Source organism: Micropterus salmoides, unplaced genomic scaffold (genome assembly GCF_014851395.1).
Source record: "Micropterus salmoides isolate LMB-PRFRI ecotype aquatic unplaced genomic scaffold, ASM1485139v1 Ms_hic_scaffold_14, whole genome shotgun sequence".
NCBI classification, from domain to species: Eukaryota; Metazoa; Chordata; class Actinopteri; order Centrarchiformes; family Centrarchidae; genus Micropterus; species Micropterus salmoides.
The window spans coordinates 23,589,910-23,615,903 of record NW_024040485.1 but is presented as its reverse complement, the minus strand read 5'-3'; the positions used below and the strand labels follow the sequence as shown (position 1 = coordinate 23,615,903).

Sequence of the window (25,994 nt, the reverse complement as noted above, 5' to 3'; positions counted from 1 at the left end):
ATAGGCTAGCTCACAAAGCCTAACGTTTTCAAAATTAAAGCATAGTCTAGCTTTTTTTAATTACATAATTTATTTCAGTACAATTACATGAAAGAACAAATATTGTTTGTTTTATCTGTTCATATGATTGAATGGCCTTATAGACGTATTCCATTCCAGACGTATGTTTTTACATTGTAATTTAGCCTATTTTACCAACATGTCAAAATTAAGATTTTTTTTTACGTCACACATAATTAGTCTACTTGATAAGAAAATCTATAATATCTTTTCTGATTTATAGGCCTATGTATAGGCCTATAATTGTATATGTATATGTTGTATATTGCAGTTATTGATATTTTTAACTGCTTTTTAGTAGACTTTTTTCTCAAAAAACTGGCAGTAGGCTATACTGTTGTGTTGTAACCCTGCGTTACCCTGTCCATTTTGTATCATGTCACAAAAGTTTAAAAGTAATTTTGTAGACCTGATTTCGTGTGAAGTATATCTCATACGATAGTTATTTTTTTGAGAATTTGTAGACATGTTTTCAATGAGTTCAACTATATGCAAACATCTATAGTAAAGTTGTTGTTTTTCTTTCTGTGCAAAAACTAGGCTATACACAATATTGAAAATCTTTGTAATTTGAAAATCACTGTAATCCCTTTTAATCTACACGGGGGCGCGCCCGCCAGACACCGGACCGGTTGATGGGGGGGGGGCAGTGGTGCACTCTCGGCGGCGCGCTCCCTGCACTTCGATCTTGCACTTTACCGTCCCGTCGAGTGATCCCAAGCAGCCCGCAAGATGACCATCAACACCCTGGCTAAAGGAGGATGGCACCGGGAGCAAATGGCCTGTTTTCGAAAGGTAAGACTGTGTGATTCTGTCTTCTGTGTTTGTTTTCATGATTTGAAACATTGAACTGTAGATATAACCCATGCGTGAATCGAAAACATTCAATAGCCTATGAAGGAGTGCAAGAATGAAAACAAGCTATGAAAGAGTGGAACATTTAATATTGGCATTGTTATTCTGAATTTATTTCTGACTTATACAGTTTAGTGTGTTTTGACTGTTTTCCTGTAGCCTAATAGTGTGTATCTGCATGCTCGTGTGTGTGTGTGTGTGTATGTGTGTGTGTTCTCCTGACAGATGGAGAGAGTGATTGTGGCCATGCAGGACCCTGACATGGGCATGAAGATGAGAAACCAGAGGCTCCTTATTACTGTCATTCCACACGCCATGACAGGTGTGTGTATGTGTGTGTTTGTGTGTGTATATATGTTTCCATTTATGTCAGTTTGCATTAGCATCTGTGTGTGGACCTGCACACTGCAGCTTGTGTTTTTCCCAGTGGTTATGCATAATGCAGTAGTGAATTTTGGAGAATTCTGTGCAGAGTAGAAGGAGGAATTTTATCCTTTTTTCTTGTCTCCTTTCTTACTGTCTCTCTCTTTTTCTTCAGGCCGTGATATAATAGACTGGTTGACCCAGAAATACAATATCTGCGAGGAGGGTAAGAGACTAATTCATACATTTTTTGTGTGTTATAGAAAGTATTTGCTGTAATTCTCAGTTTCAGTATGACTTGCTTGTTGTGTGTCGTTGCCAGGATATGGTGTTTTCTCTCAAGCTGACGAGGTAGTGATGTGTGTGTGAGTGTGTGCCTATTGTTGGGGTTGCTATTTCCAGTAAACAGGAATAGGGCGAGCCTCAGAGGATCCAAGTTTGATTAACTCACCTGATGATCTGGGTTTGATTAGCATCCCTGTGGAGATTTTCACCTCAGGAGACTTTACCCTACCTGAACTAAATTAGATGTTGGAAAAAAAAAAGTAGTCCTCTGGTCCCTCTTGCCCCAGAGCAGACTAAAGGAGGTAGGAGAAGGAGTCAGCCAACAAGGGAGAAAGAGAGATAGAGAGAGTGGTAAAAGCTGATTAAAATGCAGCGCACAGCTTTTTTTGGTAGCTGTCAGTCATAAAAGTAGGGCTCTTTAACAAATGAGGAGAGACTGAAGATTGATGATGCATTTCATCACTGGAACAAAGCCTTGATTCGAGATTGCTGACAGGGTGCAAAAAAAGCACGACAAATTAGGTCCTCAGCATTTTATACTAACTTCATTCCTTGTGGCCATTTTCTGCATTCAGTTTGTTCAATCTAAGTGCTTCATCCCTAATGAAATCAACAACTCATTCAGGTGCCATCAAACATGATACAGTTTAAATAATAAATAATAAACCTGGATAATATGTTAATTATTTTCTAACTTAGTATAGTTTGTCCTATGAATATGCATCCAAAACATTCACGGTATCATTCAGGGTGTCCAAGCTCGAAAAAACAAAAGCCGGCTTGACAATCATCTACACAAACTGTGAAACAGTCCAGTTATTAGTTTCTTCTCTGGCGTTTAACAGAAGCACTGCACGTTGGAGGCATGCTGGTGAGATACGGCTACATTTACCCTCTCAAGGAGCCGAGATCTCTTGTGTTACGGCCTGATGAGTCGCCCTACCGCTTCCAGGTAAGTCGATCATTCCCCATGTAGTACATTCATTCTGCCTGCGTGTAAAAAAATCACCACCCACATACCAGTTTAAATGCTTCACCACCTTTTTACTGAGCTGTCGCCTTCTCTCTGTCACTGTGTAGCTCCCTTTCTTCCTCTCACTCCATTAGCCGACTTCCTAATCCCCCATCAATCTGCCTCTCTCTGCCGCCACGTTTTCACCACCCGCTTCACTATCAATCTCTATCAGAAATGTCTCAAAAAAATGTCTCTTGTGTTTCTCAGACTCCGTACTTCTGGACTAGTACCCGGTGGCCTGCCTCAGAGCTAGACTATGGTAATGCCAAAAACAAACTGAAGAAGGGATCTCAATAGGGTGACGAGAAATGACATGCGTTGTCAGCGCAAGTAAAAGCCCTTTACATATTGAGGGGAAGCAACCATTTTCCACCCATCATCATTCTATAAAATGTGACAAACTACCAATAATTTTACGCATGAAAGCTTTCATTTCAAATATGACCTCATACAAGAGTCCTACATGTATAGGAGTTTTGGGCAGAACGATGTAGATCAGGGCATAAATCTCTTAACCTCCATTTAAATTTATTTCTTAACTGTTTTTGTTTTCCTTTTTATCAGCAATCTATTTGGCTAAAAAGAACATAAGAAAACAAGGAGAACTGATGGAATATGAAAAGGTGAGGAAAGTGTGTGTCTACGTGTGGAAGTAAGAGAGAGAATGTGTGCGCGTGTCATGAATTATGCAGTAGTGTGTCTGGGGTTTATGTCATTATTCATTTTATAAATTCTAGTCCTCATTTCTCTCTCAGTTTCTTTCTTTTCTTATTCATCCCTTGTCCCTTCTCCTCTTCCTTTTTTAGGAGAGGTACAGTCTGTTGCACAAGAGGATCAACCACACCTGGGACTTTGTGGTGATGCAAGCCAGAGAGCAACTCAGGTACACTCAGACATGCACACCCACGTGCACACCCACACCCACACTGACACTAACTTACAGTGTGATTTATGATTAGAGCATCCAAACAGAGGCGGAAGGCTGACCGCATTGTTCTAGAGTGTCAGGAGCAGGCTTACTGGCTCATCAACAGACCCCCGGTATGTTCACTATTATTATACTCTACTGAGTTGGGACTATGTACTATACTACACTACACTACACTTCACCATACTTCACAACACTATACTACACTACACTTCACAACACTATACTACACTACACTTCACTATACTTCAAAACACTATACTACACTACACTTCACAACACTATACTACACTACACTTCACTATACTTCAAAACACTATACTACACTCTACTTTACTAAACTTTACTACACTATAGGCTACTTATACTACACTTTACTATACTACACTACACTACACTATACTTTACCGTACTATACTATGCTATACTACACTACATTACACTATACTGCGCTACACTGAACTAGACTACACTATACTTTACCGTACTATACTACACTACACTACACTATACTTTATTAAACTATACTACACTACACTTTACTATAATAAACTATACAATACTATACTACACTACACTATAATATGCTATCCTATCCTACACTATAATATGCTATACTATCCTACACTATAATATGCTAAACTGTTCTACACTATGGTGTTCTCTAATGTGTTGCTGAATACTGTGAATACTATACTATACTATACTATGCTATACTGTAATGCTCTACACTCTACTGTACTATACTTTTCTACATTATACAATACTATACTACACTATTCTATTCTGTATTATACTATACTATACTTTACTATACTCCATGCTACAGTATTTTTAAAAAGTCAGAGGTCCCACTAATGTCATCCTCTGCCACCTACATAAAATATTCAACCCATCTGGTAAAAGCCTCAGCTGACAACAAGGGAAATACAGAGAGAGAGAGAGAGAGAGAGATGTTGGTGTTAACACCAACCTATTTGATTCTTAGAAGGAGACAGAGAGATGGATCAGAAGGGAAGAAAAAAGTGGGGTGGAGAAAGGGAAGGAGGAAAGGCATGATGGGAAGTGTAGAGGTACTGTGGGAGAGAGGAGAGGGTAAAGCAGAGGACAATGGTTTGGAGGAGGAACTCCATCTCGTCTTGCCCTTATGAATTAGGGAGGAGGGCATGGAGAAAAAGAAAGACGAAGCTGAGAATAAAAGTCAGAGCTAGTGGAGTGGAAAGCTCAAGGAAGGATAAGTGCTCCCTCACACGCATAGTTTTATCAGAGACACGCACACACACACACACACACACACACACACACACACACACACATACACTCAAACACATGCTCTGTGACAAACACACTTAGTTATTAGTGTGTGTATGTGTGTATTTTTTCAGCCTGGGGCCCATAATGTGTTGGACATGGGTCTAGAGAGACCAAATAACTTCAGCTTACCAGTTACACTGGTCAGTGACATCATCCCATGTCTTTACTTCCTGTTTTACTGTTTATTCCCTGAAAAATCGAATGCAATAACACATCCACTATCTATTTCATTTCTCCTTGTTTTATTGCTTTTCCTCTTTCTTGCTGCTGGGATTGTTTCAAAGTAAGTGTCCAAGTGATACTATGGACAGTATTAGAGGACAGTACAGTATAGAGGTTACAAATTTGAGGCCATGACATGACATGGTAGCCGTCTCCATTGTGCCACATGGAACTGATGGCTGATTAGAACAAGTTCTAATTTGTGGCAGTCCAGAAACATATCCATCTGTGGTGATAATCAAATAGTATGTTTTGACCAGTATATAATATAGTATGCATTGCTCATTTGTCAGGTTATATCCTGTTTTAATATTCAAAGCCATTGTTTGGATGACCACATACAGTAAAGACACAGAGCTGCCTTTTTAATGTATAATGCTGTCATTTTGTGACCTAAAGTGATGAAACTGTGTTTCTCTTAACAGAAATAGAATAGTGACTACTACAAAAGAGAGGTAAACGTCATGCATAATATAACTACCCTCACTTTAAGTACATTGAGTGTATGTTATAGCCCTCCCTGTGTGTGTTTTCATTTAGACGTGTGATTTCTGCCTTTGTTTAGATTGAAACCTGTAAAAGGGCCCTTGGAAGAAACCGTGTGAAGTCATCCATCTGCCTAGAAGGGTATGTGTCAGTTTGGTGAACGCACATATACAGACACAAACACAGGCACATGTACACATACACACACAGAGTAATGGACTTGATGCTGCCTCAACTCTACGTCTGAGACTCTACATCTCTAGCACATAAGGCTTAGGGCTTCCACTATAAGAGCCACTAATGGATGCTTCCTGAGGCAAGTTGGAATTAGTGGCCATTAACTCTTATGATCTGCAGCACTAATGCAATAATACCGTGTGTATATTTTTTGTGTGTGTATGTGTGTGTGTGTGTGTATGCGTGTGCATGCAACTGCATTTGTGTGCGGATGCGCAGCTTTGTGAAATACAGCGAGCAGTACCTGAACCATGATCCCATTATGCAAGGCTGCCTTCCCAGTAACCCCTGGATCTCTGATGACACCGCGCACTGGACAATGAATACAGAATTGTGAGATAATACATACAGATACACACACAATCACAAGTCCAAACTACGGTGCACAATAAGTGCCCACACAGTCAAATATGCATACAGTTTGGTTGGTTTCAGCTTTTGTAGCATCTATTAAAATGTCAAGTAATCACAGTAGTTTGTTATATTCGTACGCCTTTGTGCTTGGCTGTGTTTGTGTTGTTGGTGTGTCGTTGTGAACAGGGTGCCCACACCGACACGTCTTCGGGTGGAACGTTGGAGCTTCAGCTTCATGGAGCTTCTTAATGACAGCATGGGGAGGCGGGAGTTCATGACCTACCTGGAAAAAGAGTTTAGTGGTAATGAGGAGTGAAATGTTGGATCCTACTAAAAATACAATGTGCTCATCCTGAATCCTGATGGTTATCTGGAGAATTATTCATATGCAGAAGCTTATTACAATAATAAAGAGAAAAAAATTATTTAAAAAATAAATGTAATTGTTACTCATATTAACCTTAAATTGATTCTTACTCTTGTTAGCGTTTAGAATTTTCTTCCCTTATGACATTTTCCAATCCCAGTGGTGAGAGATGGAAGGAGTAGATAAGGAAAAACATAGGTATAAGGACGGAAAGAGATTTGTTCATCCATGCAGACGTATGAAATTGCCAGGGGCCAAGGTTTTCCGCAGAGGCCAGCCATCACTTTTTCCTCGCGTTGTTTTCTTCACTTCCATGCATACCCTCATGCCTCATTGTCTGTCTCTTTGCTAGCGGAGAACCTGTGTTTCTGGCAGGCCTGTGAGGATGTTAGACATGGAGAGAGTTCTAGGATCATAGAGAAAGTGGAAGAGATCTACAAGTAAGTTTACAAGCACACAAACAGAAATACAAACTTATATGTCATCAGATGACAGCTACTCTTTTGTGTGTGACTCAGAAATTTCCTGGCTCCTGGAGCTGCCCGTTGGGTCAACATCGACAGTAAGACGATGGATAAAACTCTAGAGGGGATCAGACACCCGCATCGTTTTGTCATGGACGACGCACAAATGCACATCTACTTTCTCATGAAGAAGGTCTGACATCTGACCTGTTGTAGTTTTATACTTGAAACTTTACCCTTTGGATATAGATTCTGAAAGATAGGACACTTGTCTTGGCTTGTCTTAAAGAAACACACCAATGGTTTAGCATGTTTTATCCTGTTTGCCACAAATCAATTATACTTTACATTACGGTTAATCATTTCCCAAACCATGAAAGATTGAATGCACTTCTACTCTTCTAGGCATCCAATGGTTATTTCCATAGAATATGAAAATCCTTTAACAGAACTTTTGATAATTACTTGAAATGAATTGTATAATCATTTGCAGGCACTATCAAGTGGTTGATTAAAGGTATTTACATTACCATGCATTCTTGATGTTCAATGTGATAAGAAGTAGTCTGCTAAATGATTTTCACATTATTGGCTACCTGATAGAGTTGGGGAAAACGCATACATAACAAAAAAAGATCTGAAACAGTTTAGCCTGCATTCAAAAATGGTCAGGCAAAATGTAAACCAAATGTAGTTAAGGAGCTAAGTCCTGCAAACACACTGGGATGGTCTTTCCAGTTTTAATGTTGTAGCAGTCACTGTAGAACTCACAAGTAAGTAAAACCTTATTTGCATAGCACATGTCATTCAGGGGAGATACAGTGCGCTCACAATATGCTCATAAATATACTGTATATTAATAAAATGGTATTACTGGAAGCCAAAGCAGACAGGTGTGATGTGATCACTTTTGTTCTTTCTTGTTAGAACTATGGCTGTAGCATTTGTTTTTTGAGTCTTTTTCGGCATTTAGGAACACATCACAATAGTCCAACTAATAAGAGATGAATGCATGTCTGCATCAGCCTGAGAAGAGAAGCCTCGTATTTTAAGATAATACAAAAGTGTTTTTGGTGTTGTTGGTGATGTGGCTATGGAAAGAAAGACTTAAGGAAAACGAACCCAATGACTGGTATGATACTCAGAGCTGGGTTTTAGATCCAATGTCTTTGTTGAGCTGCAGGATGTTGCAGGATATCTAATTGTTTATGATTAATTCACCCTGTGATTTACCAAGGTTTAGATCTCCAGGGGACAAGGACAGGTATAACTGTGTGTCATCAGCACAATTATGATAACTTGCATTGTGTTTCCAGATTTTGATGCAAAGAGCAAACATGTACAAACTTAACTGCAGTGGATCCAGTATTGACCCCTGAGGGATGCCACATATGATGTCATCTTTCCTAGACAAAATGTCATCCATTCAGAAACCAAGAACTTTTGTTTAGTCAAAACACACATTTTCTGTAAAGTTGCTAGGTAGATTTGGAATTGCCTTTTTTTAATATATAAACTAAAAGCCGACGCATCAACTGTTGAGGTCAGCTGTTATTAGAACTTAGGTGGTAATCTTGTGTGATGCCATTGTATTTGTGTGTGTGTGTGTGTGCTTGTTTGTGCGTATAGGACTCTTATCCAAGATATCTTAAGTCTGACCTATACAAGAACCTGCTGGCCAAAGCTGTGGTCCCCCAGGAGACAAAGAAAAGGTAACATTTCACATTAATTAGCACTCTTACTTTCCTTTTACTTAATACTTAATACTAATTACTAATAAAGTAATTCTCTAATATTACATTTCACCTTTCTTTCTCTCCTTTCACTCAGCGTGTTCCCCTTCATGAGACGCCAGCGTCACTCTAGCCCATCCCCCGCTCAGACTGTCACCCAGGCGGCGGAGGAAGACGGGCAGGCTAAGGGGGCCGGGCAAGCAGGTACTAACTCTGCAGCTGGTTCCAATGTCTGATGCTGGGCACAAAAAAGGTGTCAGACTCAATCACATCAGTCTCCATTGTCTCCGTTGGGCAACATAGCAAAATCCCAAGGAGTCCTCCTCCACCTTTTCTTTCAAGTCAAACTGTGTGAAAGCCAGAGCTTTTCTTTCACCGCTGCAACATTATCAGAGCTAGGATTTCCACATTAGAAATTCTTCTCAGAGCACAGTTGTTAATGCATACCTCATCAGCATCACATCTTATACCTAGCGCACAAGCTGTGAACAGCAGAGAAAAGAGAATTTAGAGCTACTGTTACAGCCTTTACTGCATAGTCATCCTACATCTACATCCCATCTCAGTCCAAAAACTCTGTTGTTCTTGATATTGACTCCTAATACCAAGTCTTCCTTTGTCCAACAATAGTTTTTATATAGAATCTACTCTGTCTCTCAAGCAGGTTTGGGATATTTATAGAGCAATAGAGATGTGAAATATGTATGTAGTCAAAAATTTGCCTCAGCATGTCTGTGATTATCGTACAGTTTGCTTGTTTTGTTCATTCCATGCCGAAGCTTCACATTGTGATGGCTGTCGCTGTTAATTTTGCTCGAGCATGTTTTCATCCCAATAAAATGTCACTACATTACGGCATCCAGTGTTGTATTGTGTTCTCAGCTCTGCATGCCGTGGTAAACTGTGAGTGTGTGTGGGACCTGTGATCAGGCTGTTATTTTTAAACCGACTTCCTCTTGTCCTCTCTCAACTATTTCAAGCACAAAGCCTTTATGTAGTTTGTTTTAGCATTTATTAATCTCCAGATGTGAAGGCGCATGAACACAGGAACTACTATATAATTTAGGCAATCACCAGATCAAATACAGATGTAGACACTGAAATATTTGTCATCACAGAAAGTTGTAATATTGAATTATAGAATGTCAGTAACTCAGCCCATGTTACACCTACTTGTAGAAGCTTAAAAACCAGCCGCTATTTGAAGAAAACATTGGCTCAGATCCGTTTCTTACAGTACCATCTGTCTGTATGTTGTTCACTTTCTCTACTGCTACTGTGTTGGAACGTACAAACTTCTTTTTACATGTTTCTTTTCCATCTAATAACCTTTCAGGTTTTATTTCTCCCTCTTCTTCCCTCCATTAACCCCGTGGGAGCTGCAGTTTCTTCTACGGGACTGGCTCCCTCTACTGGCTGTGTGTGTTCATCACCAGTACAGTGTTCATGCTCAATGTAAATTAGTGGTTCCCAATCTCACGGTGGTACAGTGGTTAGCCTCACAGCAAGAAGGTTGTGGGTTCAAACCCCGGTTGCCCCGGACTTTCTGTGTGGCGTTTGCATGTTCTCCCTGTGCGTGGGTTCTCTCCGGGTGCTCCGGCTTCCTCCCACCGTCCAAAGACATGCGGACTAGGTTGATTGGTTACCCTAAATTGTCCTTAGGTGTGAGCGTGAGTGGCTGTCTAGGTGTGGCCCTGCAATGGACTGGCGACCTGTCCAGGGTGTACCCCGCCTTTCGCCCGATGCCAGCTGGGATTGGCTTCAGCCCCCCCGCAACCCTGTACACAGGATAAGCGGTAGACGATGGATGGTTCCCAATCTTATCGGCTTGTGACCACTGAAAATGACCAAATGTCTACCCCTCATTACAGTTTAAGGTTTAAGTGTGAACATGAGTTGCAAGCAGTGTAACTAGAGTGTATTTTTTTCTTCTCAGACCATTTTATTTAAGGGAGATGGCTGAAGGTAGCCAGTATTTCAAAAGAGAGAATATTTAAAAGAAAAAGAAATAATTTGGTGGACAAGAAATCTTTTTTTTAACCCCCTATTTATCATCTATACAGGCCGTATGATAACATATCACCACTACTACTAAGCCAGGTTCCATTTAAGGTGCACAATTAAAAGTTTTTAAATTAGATTTTAGTACACACTTATATGCAGACAGTAGTGCAAATATGTCTTTGCTGCTCTCAGAAAAACAATGAGCAGTTAGGCTTCATGTTGTGATCTGTAGCACTGATCTGTGTCAGCTTTGCAGGACCTGAGAGCCCATCCCATTTACTAATGGAGGTAAGCTATATGTAGGCACACTACACTGACACACGCGCACAGTGAAATGTGTATTTCAATATGCCAAAGAAGCACTTTCTAGATTTCTGAGGATTATAATAATCCGCTTCCCTCCATTCCCCATCCTCTCTTCATGTGCGAGTGTGTGTGAGTGCCTGAGGAAAATAAAACTGTATGAGACTATCCACATAAAAAGCAATAAGCAAAAACATTCCTGAAACTCTTTATACCACAGATTTATTTTTGGTAGGCAAATCCTGTTTGGATTTTTAACAGACTGAACAGCAGCCATTCAGTAATGGAAGTAAAATGTTTAGTTTTACATGGAACATTACATGCAGTGTGAGCTAAAGTATGTTGTAGTGGAAGAACGCCCTTTCATACTCCTAGTTAAAAGTGAAAACAAAACAAAGTGATTCACACTCTCACACACAAGCAAAAAAACAATTTCAACAATGAAAGGAAGACTGCAATTTCAACCTGTGCAATGCGACAATCATCACAGAATGGGACACTTAAGACAGGTGACGCACTTTAGTACGGAAAGTGTTTCAGTGGTGCAAAAGACAAAACACACACTCATGCGGTACACTCATTCACAGAAACATACAGGCAAGAGGCGGCACTGGACACAGTAATCTCAATATACATTCATAAAGAGCCCATTCACACACATTTGGGCTATATACACATTAAAAACAGATTCCACTATGTAATCATAAAAGTGCAGTGGAATAAATGCCAGTAAAAAGTAAGGACTGGTAAGGATTTAGTGAAGATAAACAGAGGAGATGAGAAGAAAAGAAAAGACAGAGTCATTCACTTTCACTACATTCTGTACATGAGCCTAACATCCTGCTATATAGTATTTAGTATTGTATTTAAAAATGTGGATTTATTTATTTATTTTTAAATGGAATAAGGTGGCACCCTGTATCCCAAAACTACGCTGTCATCTGTCTACATTTCACATGCTCACTTGTCTAAAAGCCCATGAATTACAGCTTAACTTGACATCATGGGAAGGCATGATACATGTGGTAAGCAGAAAAAGTAATTTAATGGTTTTAAATAATTTCTAGTTGAAGCTTTTAACTACTTTTAATTCTGCAATGATTCATTCTTAAGTCAAAAAGCTGATTTCATCAGATGATGAAGGCCATGTTATATGGTTGAAAGATTTTTTAAAAAAAGCTAGAAAGTGGACCTTGAGTTCTGAAATGGATTTAAAAATAAATATTTGCCCAGGCCAGTGGGATAAATGAAAATAGAGGATGATACAAGAATGATGATTTTTTACATCAACTATAAATATAGTATAATTTATCAGCAGACTCCAAGATAGGCTGAATATAAAGATTAAAGAGTTTCACAAAGTGCTAATACTTTTAAATATTTCAAACATGAATTTCCTAGCCTAGTAGAACAAGTACATACACAAATATGTACAAACTCCTGGTCCTGAGGTCCAAAGTCAGGTGGTGTGCTAGCTGAAGGCTTTGATGCTCACCCATAAGCTGGTGCAAATGACCTTGGAGGTTTCAGCAGGTTGGATTTGGGTTAAACGGAGTGTTTGTGTGTTTCAGGATGTCTGTAAGCAAATATTTTTATTTATGACTTTCAGAGATATTTTTATTTCAATAAAAAACAAACAAAAAAACCCAGTTTCAAACCATGTAAATGTGAACATGGAACTGGTAGACTTATGAGAATATCGGTCTAGATTTGATTTTAAAAGGCTCTATTCAAGATATTAACAAACTTTGAGTTTGAGTATGAACAAACATATTGTAAGATTTTGTCAACATGAGCAGACACACGTGCTTGAGTGCTGAGATACAATCAATGCGTAGTCACTTTGTCACTTCCTTACAGCATCACTTGTCCTACTATGTGACAGTGTAGAGTTCATCCTTGCTGCTCTGACAGAGCGTGTATCCACAAACCCGGGGTCTCCAGCTCCAGCTCCAGCCCCTGCTCCAGCCCAACGCCTCCCTGTCCTTCTCCTTCGGCGGCAGCAGGAAGACAACGCAGCTGGCCACCAGGATGTGCCACAGCGAGTGTGTGTAGTAGTAGTTGTCCTCTGTCTCGGCAAAAATGTACAAACATACCCCGATCAGAGCACAGACCGCCCCGGGTATCAGGTAGAGGACCCATCGTTTCCAAGACGGCGGGTAACAGTGTCGTCGCCGCACCCCTCGGTACACCTGTAAACAAAAGAGATGTGCATTGAGCAACAGCAGATTCCCATCAGATAGTGTTTTAGATACTTCCTGTAGTATGATGGTGTATATCTTACCCAGGAAATGACCATGAACAGAATGGCACAGAGGATGGGGCCCAGCATGTTCCACAGACCTTTGCGGTCCAGCTGCACTGACATGGCTATCAGCAGAGCCCCAAGCATAAACAGAGCCTGCACACACAAAGCATTAAGAAAAAGACAATAATAAACACATTTTAGCACAAACTGTCCTCTATAAATTGTGATAATAGTATTGCAGATAAAATAAATAAAATAGGCGCGAGTCATTGTCTTCTTACATATTTGAATGTGTCTTTGATTCGAGCCATGCACAGGATGGTGACCCAGATGGAACAGACTGACCCCAGGAAGTCACAGTATTGTAGCGCATCGTAGTCCATTATGCACATTACGGCTACACCTGGCTGGTCACACGCATGGTAGAACTAGAATATGAAAAAAGAAAAAAAAGAAACCATAGTTACATATAAAATGTTTTGTATGTAGTGTCCTGAAATAGATGAAGTGAGACAGTAAACTGCATCCATCTTTCAAAAACATAAATCGATAGGCACATTATTGTTTAGTAGTACTTTTAGTTTATTATTATTAGCTGATGCATGGCTGAAGGATGTACATGGCTGCAGTCTTGATTTTTCCATCCCTATACCATACCAATATTCTATTGTGTTACATAGAATTAGGTCATAAACTTAATTGTAAAAAGGTACATTCTGTGATAAAACTGTGGCTGGCAGTCTTCACAGTCTTGTGATGATGGTCAGTTTGTCTTGAGGTCGCCTGGAATTGTACTAGAAGAGATGCTCGCTTTGATTTATTGAAACTTCATACTGCAACCCAAAAGAATATGAGCAATAAAAACTGCAATAAGTATTTCCACATGTATGAAACAGTGTATGTGTGTTTCTACCGTGGAGAAGAACATTGTGAAGAGGTAGACGGAGGCCTCAGTGATGTAGCTGTGTTTGACGGCCACCACGATGGCAGGCAGGAAGAACAGGTTACTGAGCGTGAGCAGCAGAGTCGCCGTCAACTGGTGACTGTACGACTGAGCTGTGGAACCATCAGTGCAGCCCCAACCGCTCCAGCCTGCATACACACACAGAGGCAAAAAGCCTAATTATTTAATTTATACATCAAAAAAAGAAAAAAAAAGTTACAGTGATGTATTTAAAAAGGTAGATTGCAGTGAGGTGACTGGGCTACAGGGAACATTGATGCTAAATGTTGAGTTTAGTGAAGATAGATAGATACATAGGTGTGTGTGTGTGTGTGTGTGTGTGTCATACCAGCCTTGCAGACACAGGCAGCGTAAAGGTAGCTGTAGGATCTCAAAAGTCTACATTCACCATATGTCCCACAGTCCTCTACACAGGCAGTGATGAACACCTCTGGGACCACAGACACCACTGACATATTACCACAGTCAGAGCTGCAAGAAACACACACACTTAAAAACTGGAACTCAGTGGCTCAACCTTCTGAGACCTCTACGTGTGGACTGCAAATGGGCATTTCCCTGTTATTCAGTAAGTCGTTCAACAGCCACATTCATACGCACAAAAAAATATGGATTTGTGCTGTAAGTATAGATTTCAAAATAAGAACAAATGTATAAAAAACTGTAGTGTTACATAAAACATTTTATATAGTGTGTGTGTCTAATGTCACACTGTAAAAAAGTATTCATGTATAAGTAGATTTAACAGTTACAATACATTTGTGTATGTGCAAAAAAAATTTTTTTTCCCCCTTTCCCCACCCCCCCGATGAACAAGTATACAGAGGCATTGCATCCTCAATGTGCAGACTGTTTAAGTGTGTGTGTGAATTTCAAAAACATCTATTGCCTGTTGAGAGTATGGTCATAAACATGTAATATGCATGTGAGTGTGTTACCTGTTGCATGTGAGCTGCAGGGTGAGGTACCATGTTGTTGCCTGAGGGAAAGGCAGCCTGACGACAGCTTTAGGAACACTGGCATTTACACGAACACCAAATCCTCCAAACAAGCCTGCAGATAAACACACACACACGAGAATTGTCTCCAAATTTTATTCTCATAATGCAAAGTCAAGCTTCCTGCTTAATTATGTGTTGCTAGGAATTGGTTTTAGCACACACTACTCCAAAATAACACCTATTTCCTCATCGCTGCTTAGAATATCCTTATGACTATTTCCAAGTCATAATGAAGTTGGAACCTATCCCATCACAGTCATTCCATTTGTAGTAAAAACCTAACCTTTCCAGTTTAATCAGCTGATTTCCTGATTAGTTAACCTACAGCAGTTATCTGTTCTACCTGTGTGACAGGGTTGAGAGTTGTTGAGTTTGAAGACTGGAGCCCAGGGAGAGAGACAGGCCACCACACTGCTGCTGTTCCCCAGGGTTACATTAGTCTACACACACACACACACACACACACACGTTGAAAAAACCATGAAAGCTTAACTCTGAATCAAATCGCACATGTATGTGTAGTAATTCTGTAGTACTCACAGTGTTGAGTGTGAGCTCTAGGTTGAGTGTACCACCAGTGGCTTGTATTTGCAGGGGGTAGGTGAGCAGTGTGGGGTGTGTATCCGTAACGCTGACGTTGGGTCCGTTGGCAGGAGTGAATCTGAGCGACAGAACATCCACCTCGTCGTAGAGCACAGGGATGCTCCACACACACGCCGACGCTGATAGCGGAGTTAACAGTGATGCTGATTCGTCGCTTAACGCGACCTCGTCTGTAACCACAGAGTTGTTTCCTGCTGATGTTAAGTTGCTATAGCTGCTGTTGCCACGGAGCCTGTTGATGTCATCATCTGCTTTAAGGCCTACACTCTTTGGTTTACATATCACTGAGGCAGACACACAAATACAGAATAGAGAAAATACACACAGGTAGTGGATTAGAACAGAGATATAATGTGTTAAACGTATGTTTAAGGATGTGGCCACGTGTTTGTGTTCACCTGTGTAGTTTGAGACGATACTAAAGGTCACAGTGCGGTTGTCTTGGCTGCTCTCCACGACAACTCGTAACCAGGTAGCCCAAGGAGGGTTAGAAAGAGCTGCAGAGCAGCCAATCCCTGAGCAGTTCACCGTTACCGGGCCATGCTGCAGAGAGGCGGAGCCAAGCCTGAGAACCAGTGAACAGTTTCCATTGTCTTCTCCCTCCCCTGACGAACAGTCAGCCACAGAGACAAAGAGAGAAGAGGCAAACTCTGGAACATACAATCTAAGACAGACACAAATACATTAACTGTACTGACATAGACTCATAGGAAAAATATAAAACAGAACGGGACCACAGGAAATGCATACAATTGTAGACACAGGCACTTCTTACTTAAGGCGTGCAGGTCTGTCAGGTGCTGCAGTCTGTTGGAGGAATGCACCCTGCTGTAAAATGGGCGTGTCCACTGCTCTCCTGATTGATAGCTGAGGCTGGAAGAAGTAGGAGCAGGACGGAAAGCCCTAACAGATAAACACAAAAAAATATATATTAGACAGACACACACAGTTTTACAGAGGACTGACACACAAATAAGAGAAGTCAATAGTAAGATCAACAGTCAAACCATGGGGGACTATTCTACACAAAAAATGTCAAATACCGGTAAAGAGATAATTGTGAACAGAAATGTTCTTTCAAGGCCAGCCCTTGGTAAATAAGAGTGCCCCTTCTATCAAGAACAATACTGTAATATGAACAGGGACCAAGAAAAAAACAAAGCAGAAGAATGTGGTTTGGCTACTTAACGTAACAAACAAAGCATCTACCTCCTGCTCCGGTGGAACAGGTTAAGTAACAGGGAAAATTAAAAAGTAGAGCAGCTGGAGGACTCATCAATGCAAAACAACATTCTTATTCAGACAAATATGACAGACACAAACATCAAAAGTTAAAATAAGTTTTGACATATTCAGGCCAAAAAAATTGTGTCAAATCTTCTTTCAAAATGGTCATTATGAAAACTAAGCTGACCCAACTAACCAACATCCTATTCAACATCGTAGTACCGTTTACCACCAGTGTAGGCGGTTAGAGTTTGTCAACCCTGAGTTTGCTTGATAACTCCCCGAGTTAAATCTGAGTAGGTTCGGTAGTATAGGCCACAGGACACAACAACAAGCATGCACTGTGTACAGCGCTATACAAACCTTCTGCTCTATGCGCCCGTCATCTTCAGGCAAGTGGGCAGCGACGTACCAATCACCTGGAGCAGGATTAGAGATGTTAATTGTTGTAGAGCTGTGTGACGTCACTGGTAGGATCAGAGACAGACAGGGGCTCCATAGTGTTGCATTAGGGAACACTGATCCTATTGGGTTAATAACTGGAGGGGCACCCCATTGAATATGGCTACAAAAGAGAGAGAGAGAGAGAAATTTTAAATAAATAGCAGTGAAAACAAGTAGCTGTTTTCATGATGCAGGACTTAGTGTAGCTTACATGCTGACGTTGTGTTGTCCACAGTGGAAGGTGTGGCCCTTGGTGACAGAGAACAGCCAGCGAGCGATGGCAGTCTCCTCTGGTATATGAAACCTTTGCAGCCTCACATTTCCATACCAACCATACTTTGACAACTTCTGGGCTGGTTTGGACGAGAGCTCTGATACAAACGTCACTTGTCCATCTGTAGGGCACAAGACTTCATTGTATGAAAATGCACAGTATAGTAGACACAGGTTGCAGAAAAGAAAAAGACCCATGTCAATAGATTATGCATCCAGGGTTAACCTGGAAGTAAACAAGTTTAAATTACACGCCATATGATTATTGTGTCTGTGTCTCTAGATGTTAATGTAGAAATCGTTCAGATTTTTCCTTTACTTTTTAAAATGTAATTTCCATATTGTATTTTTGAGAGGTGATAAAAGTGAAGGAGAAAATGAAGGAAAAAAGGGGAAGCAGTTTCGCCACATTATACTAGATGTCTGTGAAGGTTCTCCGGCATCCAGGTCATAGTTATCCAAGGACTTGTTTGATGGTACCTTGATTTTAACCTTCCTTGGACACATTATGCTAGAACTGCAACATTACAATGGAACAATTAAAAACTAATAAATACATCCAAATAACACCTGATGCAACTACATACAGTGCAACTAACAAAGTTAGACTCTGTAAGAGGGAACAGTGGAGAAGATAATGTGCCTACCTGGTAGTGGAGAACCAGGTTCAATTCCCACAGTGACACATCCACCAATCTGTCCCTGAGCAAGACACTTGAGCCCTAGTTGCTCCAGAGGCATGCATCCTCTGACATACACTTACTGGCCACTTTATTTAGGTACACCGCGCTAGTACCAGGTTGGACCCCTTTTGCCTTCAGAAATGTCTTAATTCTTTGTGCCATATTTTCAACAAGGTGTTGGAAGTCTCAGAGACTTTGGTCCATACTGACATGATAGCATCACGCGGTTGCTGCAGATTTTCTCGGCTGCACATCCATCATGCAAATCTCCCGTTCGACCACATCCCAAAGGTGCTCTACTGAACTGAAATCTGGAGACTGTGGAGGCCGTTGAAGTACAGTGAACATCTCGTACCAGTCTATCTATTCTCCTCGGACATCAACAAGGCATTTTTGTCCACACAACTGGACTCACTGGATATTTTCTCTTTTTCGGACCATTCTCAGTAAACTCTAGAGATGGTTTTGCATGAAAATCCCAGACGATCAGCAGTTTCTGAAATACTCAGACCAGCCTGTCTGGCACCAACGATCACGTTCAGTCTCTTAAATCCCCTTTCTTCCCCATTTTGATGCTCGGTTTGAACTTCAGCAAGTTGTCTTAACGTCCACATGCCTAAATGCATCGAGTTGCTACCATGTGATTGGCTGATTAACTATATGTTTTAACAAGCAATTGGACATGTGTACCTAATAAAGTGGCCGGGTGAGTGTATATAGCAGTTGTAAGTCGATTTGGATATAAGCGCCAGCTAAATGAGTAAATGTAATGTAGAACATCAGAGAAATGCTGTCAAACTAATTTAGGGCTGAAAGCTAAACTTTGTTAAACGGCATGTAACGTTACAAACAGCCCCTTGAAGTTAAGTTAAATAATAAATTAGCAGCATGATTGAATGAGATAAGGTATACGGTAATGATACATGTTGTACCTCTTTAACAACGTGCATGTGAGCATAAGCAACTTTATGTTTTTTACTGGACGCACTCTGGCATTTAGGTAAAGTTGGTGAACGAGCAAGTCGAGAGAGTTAGCAAACATGCTAACACTAGTTTCCTCCGCTGAGAACACTTACCGTCTCCCAATGTGCAACCCGTCAGGGCGATGAAAAGGAGAACACGCAGAAAACAAAATGTCATGTTTTCTTTACGAGTGTCTGAATCATTACATCGTCATTAATCCGCCTGTAATGTCACACAAACCTAATCTATGCGGGTAAACCATCCCACCTGCACACTTCCTGATTTCCATGGTTCAATACACGACAACGTCACAGAAGTGTTGCCTTTGCTGTCTGTCGGAAAGATGAACATCATACACATGAACGACTTGTTAGTAACGAATTGGCATTTCTTCAAATCATAGCATAGAATATCATTCATGTGACATTAACAACAACTTTTTGTTGAGTTCAGTTATGTTCAGTTCACCTATTATTATCCCAAGTGGGAAACTGGACTAAAACATACATTTTGACAAGGATCAAAATAAACACCACAAATACACAAAAGATGCACACATAGAAATAAAATAAAGCCAAACACAATATACAAATATGAATTAGGTAGAATATATTCTTTGCCTTATTGTTATTGTTATTTTCGTGCTCTCTATGTGTTTTATCATGTACTACTTTAGGATTTGTTTCAATATAAAGTGCATTATTAAAATTTATATATATTAGTCCATGAACAACAGCACATGTGTTAATTACAATGTTAACACTTAAAAGTACAAGCTTGAGAAATAAATCAGCACATTCACTTCTCTGCTGTTTGGGTTGAGAGACAAGAAAGACCTCCAATAAATAGGCAACTTTTTGTCTGGTTTATTACCAACAGATGCATCAGACTCATTCCGCAACAATTTAAGCGGAGCAATGGCATCATCTTTAAAATCCTCACAGGTTTATTGTTGCGTTTTATCCACAATTATGAAAAAACTCAAAGAGACTGGACAATGAATGAGAAATAAGCACAAAAATTACTACTATTCTTGTCTCATAAATAAGATAAGACATTGACATCAGACTTAGTTAAAACCTGAAGTTGATGATCAACAATATCTAAAATTCAAGTCCCCGGTGTGAAAAAAACTAATTAGAGAATGACACAACACCTTGAAAAAAAGCTCCTTCATGTTTGTGATTTTTTTTTTTTTTTACTAAAAGTGTTTTAAGTCTAATGAAAAAAGCAAACATCCTTCCCAAAAACACAGACAGAGTGAGTAGTGACACAGAGGCTGTGACACAATCATTCTCAAGCATCATTCATCATTCATTCATCAGTGTCAAAGTGCATTTTAAACCCCTGGCTTACTGGCAGTTAACTGTTGGGAAAAGTAGCTTCAAATCAAAGATCATACATTTAAATTGTGCTTGTAGAAGATCATAAAAATGTCACATCATCCTGTGACTCCACCCAGCACCACTGAGCATCATAACCCAGCAAACTCGTCTCTCTATTGGGCTCCCTCTCTTCCTCTTCCATTGTATTGTTCTGAGAGGCTCGGAAACTCTCCTGAGTTTTGTGCTCTGTCTCTATCTCCCCTGACTGTTTATTGAGGGGAAAACTACCAGTATCCACTTCTCTTCTTGTTCTGTTTGATCTGAGCAGAGCTCTTCTGATGGTGGCAGCACCAGCTTTGATGTCTTGTAATGGAGCTGCATTCATTTTTTGTGGTTGTAACTTTGGTGTTTTGGTACTTGCCAAACCGTTGGCAGGACTAGATGATGCCTGACCATGACTGCCATGTGTGGAACAACCAACCTCAAACTTGGAGGTGGAAGGGTTAGGAGGTCTTGCTTCAGAAGGTCTGGGGCTCAGCATCTCACCATGGTGAGTGTGTGGTGGGTGATCTTCTGAATCCTCACTAGTGGTTTCAGTCAAATCCTGAGTTGGACTCAGGCTTCCTCTGTGGGAGCAACAGCAGAAATATTGACTCACATATGAATTCCTCAGCGGTAAAACTGAAAATGCTTCTAGATCTACATTGAGCATGATTCAGCTGTTAAAAGTGTCTCAGGGTTTTTGCTTTAATCTGCATCCCTGGTTAACACACACAGAGCACTAGTGAAGTAAATGTACTAATACTATTTGGGAAACATTTTTGTGTGTTGAATGAAAACAGCTACACTCCAAGGAAAGAAGTGGCAAAACATTTGCTTTGATTTGCAAAGATGTTTGGAAATTCTCAGGTCAAGAGTTTTTACCTGACTGCTGATCTGATCCTATTCTATTTTTCACATCCTGAAAATTCAAGTCATGTACTCCTTGAAAAACACTAAATTATGTCAATTATGTGAGATAAAGCTGTTTCAGTTAAGTTGAAAATAAATGTTATGTTTACGGTTCTTTTATCTGAACATATATTGTCGTATTGCATACTTTCTGCAATGCAAGTGTCCCTGGTGTTAATGAAGACTCAACTCTACTAAACCAATATTTTGGCTAAGGTCATGGAAAGATTTGATTGTGTTATTACTTTGTTAAATGCATTTTTTTATACATATAATGTGATATTAGTTTGTATGAAAATACATGCACATTTCATTGAGAACAGATTCCTGTGCACCTGCCCAACTAAACTCTGTTCTGTACCTGCAGGGGGACATTGAGGGCCCATGCTCCTCCACAGTCACCAGGCTGCTCAGGCTGCCTGTCAAGCTGCTGCCACGGCTGGCTAAGGCACCCTGCTCCTCCATCAGCCAACGCATGGCCTCTATACCCTCGTGCACGGCCACCAGCTGTCGCAGAATCCTCACATCTGCAGAACGCAGCCACCTCTGCATGAATAGTGGAGTGTCAGGCTAAGCGTGATACAGGTGTAAATAAGGGAAGGTACACAAACACACACACACACACACACACACACACACACACACACACACACACACACACTAGTGAGCCCCGCCCCCATTTACATAAAGCAGAAGAAAATAGCAATAAAACACAAAGAACTGAAGAGGCAGAGAATGTGTCAAACGAATGGAGGTGTATGAGAGAGAAGCCAGGTGAGGGGTGTGGTGGAAAGATGGGTGACAGTGTCTGTCATTAGGCATTAAAATGAGCAGGTGAAGTGGCTCAGAGTGACATTTTTAAAGTCCAGAGAAAAACATGTCATCAGACCAAGAGAGCAGAGCAGTGATCGCTTAAAACAAGTTGTGCAAGTTGTGGAACTCCTCAAATATGAAAAGATGGACAGACAAGCAGGCGCACACACACACACACACACACACACACACACACACAGTGTCAAGACAGAAGGGAACTGTTTTGTCCATTTAGAGACATGCATAGGCACACAGTATTCATTGCTGAGAAAATAGGGATCTTTACCATCTCTTGTTTTAAGTTGCTAATTTTGTCAGAAAAGCTTTCGCTGGAGGCAGAGCCGCGGTCTCCCCTGTCGACCGCATCAGACCTCCAACCATCTTCACAGTCTGCAGCATCCCTCATCCAAATCAGAAGACTTTCCGGAGTTTTCCTGCCAACCTTATTTTCCAGTTCTTTCAGATCTGGGAAGGAATCGTTGAGGATTTCCTCTGCCATACCACCGCGCAGTAATCACACAGCTCCCAAGTAATCCGATCGGTGGCTTTGGATGAGCCAAGTACGCAAAGTCACTTCGGCTTTCCAACTTCCACTGTGAGAAGTTAGACAACACAGATACTACTCTCCTACGCTTGTCGATCAACAACAAAGTCCACGCGTTATATTCCTGAACGCTCCACAATAAACCATGATCACGGCTGACAAACCCGCCACAGAAGCGCAGAACAAGCCATGAAAACGCTGGAAGTGTGAACGCGCAAATCACCTGCCCTGCTGACAGAGGTGCTGCTTGTATGTAGCCCAGAACATGATGCTGGAAAGTGGAAATACTCTTTGTGTAGTCCTTAAACAAACAATAGTGGGAGCTTCATACCAGCGGTCACATGAAGAGGCTTCAGTAACACCTGTGCGAGCAACTGGTGACAGCGCAGAACAAGTTGACTTTGATTAGAGTCAACTTAAAACATTGTTTTCCTGCTCTTACAAATAAAAACCTTGACCACATGAAAAACAAATAGGACTTTATTAGTTAGCCACTAATATGAAATCTTTATTAGATAAATAGTCCATAGCCAACTTATATTAGACTTATATTTTATCATGTAGGCTAACCTTTTAAATGTATTAATCAGAATGTAACCTAAGTAAACAATAGCCACATAAATGAAATAGGCCAAGGGGTATGTGCCTAATTTACAGGTAGCTTAATGTCTAGGCCTAAATCTCTCCCTGATGAGGCATTGACGCCTATTTAGTCAAATAGCCTACAGCCTAATGTTATATTATTATCATCATTATTAAAATTGCTATCATTATAAGTACTATTATTCATATTCTGTCTGCACCACTACCACTTTTACTGTTTTTGTATTTCTGTGTGGCTATTGTGTTGGCTGCTTCTCCCCTGCTTGTGGTGGACATAAAGCTACTTTACCTTTTGTAAAAATGACACGCCCTCTGTACACAGTTAGCCCCCAAATATGCTGTTTGCAATTGCACTAACCCAATTTTGACGCAAAAATTATTACATTTATAAAATTAGCATTCATGCGACATTACTAAAAGTATTTTAAATGACGTGTATTTGACCAGGGCTGGTTAAAAACATACACTGTGTGAAATTAGATATTGTAAGGCTTACATAATAATTTATAGATCTAAATTAAGTATGTGCTTAGACATTGCACCACATTTGTCCAAATTTCTCATTCATTTACAATTCATTTTTATGTTTGTTTGTTCACTCACTTGGTTGGATGTTTGGGTGTTTTCATGGTGATGTAGCCTACTGAATGAAATGTAGTTAAGATTTGTTTTAAAATGTATAAAAGCTGATAGTACTTAATCAAATTAGTTTAGTTCCTGACAAAAGAAAAGTGATATTTACTGGCTATATTTTGGATTTAGCCTACAGTAGGTGTAGGTGCAAGTCAGGTGTAGCCTATGGTATATTCATTGTACAAAATATTAATATGTAAATTAATTGTAATGCCATGTACAAATGTGTTTTCAAACATTTTGTCTCATAAAAATATGTTTTATTTTGCAGCGTGGAAGTGCTTCAATTTTTCCAAAAAGACTCTATAGAAGAAACAGGTCTGTATAGTTGCACAACATACTTTTAGACACAGCGACGGGCCATACAAGCATAGAGGAAGCATCTGCCACCCACTCAAATAGATGATTTATTTTTATTCATCTGTCATCTTGCCCCACTTTAATGTCTTTCAAAAGCAGGGCAACAGTTATGGGAGCTTTCTCATGATTGAGGTTAAGGCCAGTATAACTAGGGATTAAGAGTCTTGCTCAGGGACACATTTGTAGAGGGGTCATAGTGGGAAATTGAACCATCCATTGTGCCATCACCAGCCCCCTATTAATGGCATAGTTTAAGGAGCATGTGATGCACACTGATGAAGCAGCAGCTTGAGAAAAGGTAAAGTGACTTACAGAATGCAAGACTGCAAATAAGTTTATGATGCTTCAACAGCTTTCAGAAAATGTTATTTTTATGTGAAAAATCAGACAGAGGGAGGCAACTGTGTCTCTGGGAGAACACATTCAGAAGGGTTTTACCACTGGCCGCTGTTAGAGGGAGACAAACACTGCAGCATTCAACACAGATGTATGATGATCAGTACAAGCTGTTAACTGCCAAGTAGCTCTGACTGAGAACCAGTAAGCTCCAACATTCCCAACTTTTTATAGAGCACTTAATTAACAATGGATATGCAATTGGGCCTGGGAGATTGGCTGTAGGTTAAAAGATCTGGGTGGAAAACTACTGTTGGTATGGTCAGAAAAACACCAAACGTCTTTATTTCAAGTTTGTATTATTATATTTATATTTACATGCAGAATATTACAACGTGACAGCAGTACGAGCACCACAACCAACACCCATATGCTACATGAAAAATCAACAACACGCAACAACAAAAAAGTACAAATGGACACACAAGTGGGTAGAATCACGTTTTAAAGAACGAATCATGATCTCATATGTGTGATTTAAAAGATGAAATTTTACTAGCATATAGCCTTACCTCCCTCAGTGGGTTGCTCCACAATTTAGAGGCTCATAAAGTTCAGTCACCTTGAATCTTAAATCTCAACAGTGCAACAGAATCCCCTGGTTGACTTACTGGAGCTGCTCTGTGGCTGCCAATAAAAGTAGTTTGTGAGCAGTTCCCAGGTGAAGAGTGATTGAATACGAGCTAGCATTGTTTGATATACATATGTGCTTAAATATGCAATATCATATTAGTTAGTATTAGAAAATTTTAGTTACTGCTATGGATTGTTGCCCACATGCAAATTGCATCTCTGAACAAAATGAAAGTTGGGAAGAGAGTAGCTGTAATTTACTTTTTAACACATAACATGAATGTGCCAGCAACATACCAGACCTTTAGAGGAGTAATTAAAACATAATGTTCGACAAAGCAATCTGCCCACATTTAATTTGATTGTATCACAAAATCACTTTGCCCATTGGTCACTTTTA

The 25,994-nt window shown here is 40.2% G+C and overlaps 3 protein-coding genes across 3 annotated transcripts; 1 reads left to right on the top strand and 2 right to left on the bottom strand.

Moving 5' to 3' along the window:
* Positions 1-330: 330 nt before the first annotated feature.
* rgs11 (regulator of G protein signaling 11) lies at positions 331-9,458 on the top strand. The gene is made up of 17 exons (XM_038719406.1): positions 331-855; positions 1,141-1,237; positions 1,454-1,504; positions 2,409-2,515; positions 2,786-2,837; positions 3,143-3,201; positions 3,385-3,461; positions 3,538-3,619; positions 4,892-4,960; positions 5,474-5,497; positions 5,608-5,669; positions 5,985-6,098; positions 6,306-6,421; positions 6,839-6,926; positions 7,005-7,143; positions 8,580-8,662; positions 8,781-9,458. The coding sequence occupies exons 1-17, from the start codon at positions 793-795 to the stop codon at positions 8,917-8,919; spliced, it is 1,422 nt and encodes a 473-aa protein (XP_038575334.1). The 5' UTR covers positions 331-792; the 3' UTR covers positions 8,920-9,458.
* Positions 9,459-11,193: 1,735 nt separating this feature from the next.
* On the bottom strand, positions 11,194-19,573 carry pgap6 (post-glycosylphosphatidylinositol attachment to proteins 6). The gene is made up of 13 exons (XM_038718570.1): positions 19,510-19,573; positions 17,689-17,872; positions 17,397-17,598; positions 16,582-16,709; positions 16,205-16,470; positions 15,744-16,090; positions 15,547-15,643; positions 15,141-15,255; positions 14,531-14,673; positions 14,152-14,330; positions 13,520-13,666; positions 13,275-13,391; positions 11,194-13,182 (listed from the first exon to the last, which is right to left on the bottom strand). Exons 1-13 carry the CDS (start codon positions 19,571-19,573, stop codon positions 12,865-12,867), a joined length of 2,307 nt encoding a protein of 768 aa, XP_038574498.1. The 3' UTR covers positions 11,194-12,864.
* A 665-nt stretch (positions 19,574-20,238) lies between these two features.
* Positions 20,239-23,302, bottom strand: LOC119902409 (leucine rich adaptor protein 1-like). Its single transcript, XM_038718569.1, has 3 exons — positions 22,772-23,302; positions 22,034-22,218; positions 20,239-21,347 (listed from the first exon to the last, which is right to left on the bottom strand). Exons 1-3 carry the CDS (start codon positions 22,982-22,984, stop codon positions 20,822-20,824), a joined length of 924 nt encoding a protein of 307 aa, XP_038574497.1. The 5' UTR covers positions 22,985-23,302; the 3' UTR covers positions 20,239-20,821.
* Positions 23,303-25,994: the final 2,692 nt, after the last annotated feature.

What these genes read in the sequence shown, in the direction of transcription:
- pgap6 (XM_038718570.1), bottom strand. Translation starts at nt 19,573, where the DNA reads ATGACATTTTGTTTTCTGCGTGTTCTCCTTTTCATCGCCCTGACGGGT. An exon ending in ACGGGCGCATAGAGCAGAAG is followed by an intron (nt 16,710 to 17,396) that starts GTTTGTATAGCG and finishes TTTATCTGTTAG; the next exon opens with GGCTTTCCGTCCTGCTCCTA. An exon ending in TCACAATGTTCTTCTCCACG is followed by an intron (nt 13,667 to 14,151) that starts GTAGAAACACAC and finishes TTCATATTCTAG; the next exon opens with TTCTACCATGCGTGTGACCA.
- rgs11 (XM_038719406.1), top strand. Translation starts at nt 793, where the DNA reads ATGACCATCAACACCCTGGCTAAAGGAGGATGGCACCGGGAGCAAATG. An exon ending in CAAGCCAGAGAGCAACTCAG is followed by an intron (nt 3,462 to 3,537) that starts GTACACTCAGAC and finishes ATTTATGATTAG; the next exon opens with AGCATCCAAACAGAGGCGGA. An exon ending in TCTACTTTCTCATGAAGAAG is followed by an intron (nt 7,144 to 8,579) that starts GTCTGACATCTG and finishes TTGTGCGTATAG; the next exon opens with GACTCTTATCCAAGATATCT.
- LOC119902409 (XM_038718569.1), bottom strand. Translation starts at nt 22,984, where the DNA reads ATGGCAGAGGAAATCCTCAACGATTCCTTCCCAGATCTGAAAGAACTG. An exon ending in GCAACTTAAAACAAGAGATG is followed by an intron (nt 22,219 to 22,771) that starts GTAAAGATCCCT and finishes CTATTCATGCAG; the next exon opens with AGGTGGCTGCGTTCTGCAGA. An exon ending in CCCTCAATGTCCCCCTGCAG is followed by an intron (nt 21,348 to 22,033) that starts GTACAGAACAGA and finishes TTGCTCCCACAG; the next exon opens with AGGAAGCCTGAGTCCAACTC.